Source organism: Alligator mississippiensis, chromosome 10 (genome assembly GCF_030867095.1).
Source record: "Alligator mississippiensis isolate rAllMis1 chromosome 10, rAllMis1, whole genome shotgun sequence".
NCBI classification, from domain to species: Eukaryota; Metazoa; Chordata; order Crocodylia; family Alligatoridae; genus Alligator; species Alligator mississippiensis.
The window spans coordinates 50,972,395-50,979,344 of NC_081833.1; the positions used below are offsets into that span (position 1 = coordinate 50,972,395).

Genomic DNA, 6,950 nt, shown 5'->3' on the forward strand with positions numbered 1-6,950 from the left:
TTTAATTGTCAATGTAGAGCTTGGTGATATGCACGTTTTTTTTCTTGTCAACAACTGATTGGGACCTTGAATGACTACAAATTAGTTTAGTGACAGGGGCAACTGTCACAGATATCTTTTGAATCAGTTGAAAATGAACAAGGTTGACAGGAACTTGAGAGTCTAATGAGTCCTTCAAATGGTTGATTTGCACTCAGTGGACAACTAGACAATAAGCAGTATGAAATATTGGAAATCAATACTTTACTATGGAATTTCATTATGCCCCAATGTCTTCAGTTCATAGTATTTTATATTTTGATGGATTATCTGAAGGAAATGATCATCTAAGACACAGAGATTGATAAAACTCCCTTGTACAGTCTTAAAAATCAGTCATGAGCAACATTTGTGAAGTAGAAATATTGATCCAGTTTCATGTACAATCTTAGTCTATTTTAGTATGGTTGAGAAAAATAGTAGATTAAAATAAAAATGTCCTGGAGGATTTTTCTGCATTTCTGCTTGGTTTCTAATCCGTCATCTTTTGATGTTGTAGGAGACACAGAAAAGGGTCAAGCAAATCGAACCACTAAGAACAAGGACGCCCATGTCTGTGGCAGGTGCTGTGCTGAGTTCTTTGAATTATCAGATCTCCTGCAACACAAGAAGAACTGTACTAAAAATCAATTAGTTTTAATTGTGAATGAAAATCCAGCTTCTCCTTCTGAAACCTTCCCTCCTAGTTCCCCTTCTGATAATCCTGATGAACAGATGAATGACACAGTTAATAACACAGATCAAGTAGACTGCAGTGACCTTTCAGAGCATAACAAACTTGACAAGGAAGAATCCATGGATGTGGAGGCTTCCAGCATTAACAATAGCAGTAGCAGTTCCAAGAGCATCAACAATAGTATTACAAGCAGTAACAGCTCCACAATGGGTACCTCAGCTGTAACAACCTCTCTACCTCAAATAGGGGATCTGACAACATTAGGCAACTTTTCGGTGATAAATAGCAATGTAATAATCGAAAACCTTCAAAGTACTAAAGTGGCAGTAGCACAGTTCTCACAAGAAGCAAGATGTAATGGTGCATCAAATAATAAGGTTGCTGTACCTGCCCTAATGGAGCAACTGTTGGCTTTACAGCAACAACAGATCCACCAGTTGCAACTGATTGAACAAATTCGTCACCAAATATTATTGTTGGCCTCCCAAAACACAGACATGCCAACATCTTCTAGTCCTTCTCAAGGTACGTTACGAACATCTGCCAACCCCTTATCCACATTAAGTTCACATTTATCCCAGCAGCTGGCTGCAGCAGCTGGATTAGCACAAAGCCTTGCTAGTCAATCTGCCAGCATCAGTGGTGTGAAACAACTACCCCCTATACAGCTACCTCAGAGCAACCCTGGCAACACTATAATTCCATCCAGTAGTGGCTCTTCTCCAAATATTAACATATTGGCAGCAGCAGTTACAACACCGTCCTCAGAAAAAGTGGCTTCAAGTATTGGTGGCTCACAGCTCAACAACCCACCAGTATCAGCATCATCTTCACCAGCTTTTGCAATAAGCAGTTTATTAAGTCCTGCATCTAATCCACTTCTACCTCAGCCCACCCCTAGTAACTCTGTTTTCTCCACCCCTTTGTCCAATATTGGAACACCTGCAGAGGATTTAAACTCCTTGACTGCCTTGGCACAGCAAAGAAAAAGCAAGCCACCAAATGTAACTGCTTTTGAAGCAAAAAGTACTTCAGATGAGGCATTCTTTAAACATAAATGCAGGTTCTGTGCTAAAGTGTTTGGGAGTGACAGTGCCTTGCAGATTCACTTACGTTCTCACACCGGCGAGAGGCCATTCAAATGCAACATATGTGGAAACCGGTTCTCCACCAAGGGAAACTTAAAAGTCCATTTTCAGCGTCATAAAGAAAAATACCCTCATATTCAAATGAATCCATACCCTGTGCCAGAGCATTTGGACAATATTCCTACAAGCACAGGTATTCCTTATGGAATGTCTATACCACCTGAGAAACCTGTAACCAGCTGGCTGGACAGCAAGCCAGTCTTGTCGACTCTGACAACTTCTGTTGGCCTGCCACTCCCACCAACAATTCCAAGTTTGACGCCGTTTATCAAAACTGAGGAGCCTCAACCTATTGCCATTAGCCATCCTTCGGCTAGCCCTCCGTGTTCTGTCAAAAGTGACTCGGGAGGAGCTGATTCTGCCACAAGAAATTCAAATGGACTTTCAGATGAGGTAGAGGCTGGTGGTTTGCCTAACTCACACAGCAAAACAGAAGAAAGCACTCAAAATTCAAACTCTATCACTAACGCTAACAACTCGGTGAGCTCTCCGGCAGCAGACTCTGGCTCCAGCAGTGCCGTCACTTTCACAAATCCACTGATGCCTCTAATGTCAGAGCAATTTAAAGCAAAGTTTCCATTTGGAGGACTGTTAGATTCAACACCGGCATCAGAAACATCAAAATTGCAGCAACTGGTAGAAAATATTGATAAAAAGGCAACCGACCCCAATGAGTGCATTATTTGCCATCGAGTTCTCAGTTGCCAGAGTGCATTAAAAATGCATTATCGCACACATACTGGTGAAAGGCCATTTAAATGTAAAATCTGTGGTCGTGCATTCACTACTAAAGGAAATCTAAAAACTCATTATAGTGTTCATCGTGCCATGCCCCCATTGAGAGTACAACATTCATGTCCGATCTGCCAGAAAAAGTTCACCAATGCTGTTGTGTTGCAGCAGCATATTAGAATGCATATGGGAGGACAGATTCCCAATACCCCCATCACTGAAAACTATCCTGAGTCAATGGAATCTGATACTGGATCTTTTGATGAGAAGAATTTTGATGATCTAGACAACTTCTCAGATGAGAACATGGAAGACTGTCCTGACAGCAGCGTGCCAGATACACCTAAATCTGTTGATGCATCACAAGACAGTTTATCTTCTTCACCTCTCCCACTGGAAATGTCAAGTATTGCTGCTTTGGAAAATCAAATGAAAATGATCAATGCCGGACTTGCGGAGCAACTTCAAGCAAGCTTAAAGTCGGTTGAAAATGGGTCAGTGGAGGGGGATGTTATGACTAATGATTCATCATCTATTGGTGGTGATATGGAGAGCCAAAGTGCTGGAAGTCCTGCTGTCTCAGAGTCTACCTCTTCTATGCAGGCCTTGTCCCCATCCAACAGCACAAATGATTACCACAAATCACCTAGTATTGAAGAGAAACAAGTAAGAGCTTTACCAAGTGAGTTTGCCAATGGTTTGTCTCCAGCCCCAGCTAATGGTGGTGCTTTGGATTTGACATCTAGTAACACAGATAAAATGATTAAAGAAGAGTCTCTGAGTATGCTGTTTCCTTTCAGAGATAGAGGTAAATTTAAAAATACAGCATGTGACATTTGTGGCAAAACATTTGCTTGTCAGAGTGCCTTGGACATTCATTACAGAAGTCATACCAAAGAGAGACCATTTATTTGCACAGTTTGCAATCGTGGCTTTTCCACAAAGGGTAATTTAAAGCAGCATATGTTGACACATCAAATGCGAGATCTACCATCACAACTTTTTGAACCCAATTCCAATATTGGCCCTAATCAGAACTCTTCCGTTATGCCTGCTAATTCACTGTCATCACTCATAAAGACTGAAGTTAATGGCTTTGTGCATGGCTCGTCTCAGGATAGTAAAGAAGCACCCCTTGGTCTGGTTCCTTCAGGGCCTCTGCCATCTTCTGCCACATCACCGGTTCTGCTTCCAACTCTACCCAGAAGAACTCCCAAACAGCACTACTGCAACACATGTGGGAAAACCTTTTCTTCCTCCAGTGCTTTGCAGATTCATGAAAGGACACACACAGGTGAAAAGCCTTTTGCCTGCACTATATGTGGAAGAGCTTTCACAACAAAGGGCAATCTCAAGGTACTTTCCCTCTGGCTGCTTTTGTAATGTTGCTTTTTTAATTTTATAAACACTTATATCTGAAGGGTTGTAAACAACACTACTCTTAGGTATCTGTGGTTTTATCCGGTCAGCTTCAGCAGTAGTAGCTTTGCTTGCTGAGTGCCTGGCATTTTGAACAAGCTTGAAGAGTATAATGTGGTGGGCTATTACTGATACTTTGTAAAATGCACCCAGCAGTGGTGAGTTCCTATGCAGACTATGAAATAAAGCAGCCTGATGTTGGTAGGGAGTATTAATTAAAGAGAAGCGTGAAGCATATTGCAAGCCTCGTTAAATAAGTAGAAGTCTTTTAAATATCCCATTTTTCATAACCGTTGTGTACAATAAAGGGTTTTTAAAACTAATATAATTATTGGGCTAATGGGCATTACTTTAATTGATTATATAACTAACATTTTCTACTGATATGTGTTGGAAAAAAGCAAATATACTTAAGTTCTCGAACACCAGTTGAGCGCTTGACTGTGTACATTTTTCTGTTGACAGAGAATTTCTCTAGAGATTGCTGTTAGTAATGTGAGATGAATAATTACTTTCAGGCCATTCTGTCTATACGCAAGGCTCTCTGATGAGCAATCAGTAAAGGATACTTTCTTCCTGTCTGAAAAGGACGTTTATAGGGTAAAGGGTGTCAAATACAATACTTACTATTGCAATGAAAGTGGACATAGCAATTCTAACCCTGAAAGTAGCTATCTGCAATTGTCTGAATAACATGAAGCCATTATAAACTAAATACATGTAATAAAAAAGAGTAATAAGCAATGTATTGTTCTGCAGGGAATTCGGGTGTTCTCTGTATGAACGCCCAAATGAAACTTATTGCTTATTTGAACTAGAATGTTGCATCCTTTAACTTTAGTGCTGTTCTTTACATAATAGGACGCATGGACTGCTTTCTTTGTTTTTTTTTCTAACATGTTTGATCAAAATCCATATGAATACCACTGCTAACTCCTTTCTTCTCTCTCTCTCTCTCTCTGTCTGTCTCTCTCTCTCTGTCTCTCTTTCTTTGTAGGTTCACATGGGCACTCATATGTGGAACAGCACTCCTGCCAGGCGAGGCAGACGACTTTCTGTGGATGGTCCCATGACATTTCTAGGAGGCAATCCTGTAAAATTCCCAGAAATGTTTCAGAAAGATTTGGCTGCAAGGTCAGGAAATGGAGATCCTTCCAGCTTCTGGAATCAGTATGCAGCTGCACTCTCCAATGGCTTGGCTATGAAGACCAATGAGATCTCAGTCATTCAGAATGGTGGCATTCCTCCAATTCCTGGAAGCCTGGGTAACGGTGGTAGTTCACCTATTAGTGGCTTGACGGGAAGCCTGGAGAAGCTCCAGAATTCAGAACCTAATGCACCTCTAGCTGGTCTGGAGAAAATGGCAAGCAATGAAAATGGGACAAACTTCTGTTTTACACGTTTTGTGGAAGACAACAAAGAAATTGTAACAAATTAGAACAAACCTTAAAAAGTAACATTCCTGCAAATAGTGCAACCTAGGGTTGTTTTTTTTTCCAAGTCAACAAACTACAACATTATAAAGACCTTCTTTTGTACCATGTTCTACTTCTAGAGTTCTAAGAGAGCTTATTTATTAGTGATATAACCTTGCTTTGCAAACAAATGCAAGCATTAACTTTGGTCTCTTGTATTTTGAACTAAATACTAATCGACTAGAGTGCTGTAAACTTGCTGTAACATTTATGGCGGTTGCAAGTCTGTTCTGCTAGGTGATCTTATTCTGGCATTAACTTATTTTCTATACCCAGTTTAACATGAACTCTGGTATTGATGCAATGCCTCAGTGATGCATTAGATCTCTAATAAAAGTCTGTATATAAATGTACACTTTGATCCTGCTGGAAATTTTATCAGCAAACACAAAGTTTAATTTTCCAAACAGAATTACGAAAAGGACTGAAAACCGAGATTATAAACTGAACAGCGTGGGTCCTTTACACAAGCTCAGTTTTTGATTTTTATTATAAAATTAAAACTGCTTTAATTTTTGTAGATTTAACATTTTCCGTTTTGAACTGTTATTTGTATTGTGCTTTTTACTTGAGTCGTCTTAAATGTTAATACGTTTCTGTACAGTAATAAGCACGCAGATTATTAGAGACGATACAAAAGTGTTGTTTTGGTAGTTGAAACTGAGACGTAACATTTTGCCTTGTAGGTATATTCATTATAGAAAGTGTGCTGGACTTTCACAATGCTGCTAAGTATAGCATCTTAAACAACCTTCCATGGACAACTGTAGATGCTCCTGTATATACTATAAGAAATATCACTTGCATTAAAATGTACATATGTTCCTTACAAGACCAAGCCCTACTTCTTGACTGAGGGAACAAGTATAGTGTTTGTTTATTTTGTATTAGGCATGGGGGGAGGGGGGAAATCTTGGACTGTTACATGCACTTTCCTGGAAAGTTGAAAGGAGAAGAAGTCCAGTTTCTTTAACATTTAATACTTACTAACAGCAGAGATACTGTAATTTTACTCGAGTAATCAAATACATTTTTTGCAACAGATAAATGTTGTCTCTGTGTTTTTTAAATTAGACCTGTCCTCAGTAATATCTTTGAATGTATTTAACTTTTCTCTTGGGTAACATGAACTATCCAAGTATATGTGTGTGTGTATATATATATATATGTTTATATTTGTAAATATGTGTGCATGTGTCTATATTAATGGATAGTATATATTTTTTCACAACTGTTAAGAATGGGAGCTTTGTCCTTACCTGTTCAGTGATATCAACTACCCCAGTCATCACATCGGTGGCTATTTTGGGATTATTTTAATATATTATATATAGGGCCAGCAATGGCGTAATGGAGACTTGGTAAGTTCTTTTTCAAGCAAATGCACATTGATTTGAAGATCTGATTTCCAGTTCCAAATGTTTTATATTTTGTATTTACTTAGTATGATTTGTGGAATGT

At 39.2% G+C, this 6,950-nt stretch overlaps 1 protein-coding gene across 3 annotated transcripts in view; it reads left to right on the forward strand.

Moving 5' to 3' along the window:
* The window catches only part of SALL1 (spalt like transcription factor 1), a 15,402-nt gene extending 8,865 nt beyond the window's left edge, over positions 1-6,537 (forward strand). For all 3 annotated transcript variants that reach the window (XM_014603367.3, XM_059713797.1, XM_019497450.2), the window contains 2 exons: positions 539-3,951; positions 5,012-6,537. In XM_014603367.3, coding sequence (XP_014458853.1) covers positions 539-3,951; positions 5,012-5,452 — 3,854 coding nt within the window. In that variant the 3' untranslated portion in view covers positions 5,453-6,537. The remainder of the gene's footprint in view (positions 1-538; positions 3,952-5,011) is intronic.
* Positions 6,538-6,950: the final 413 nt, after the last annotated feature.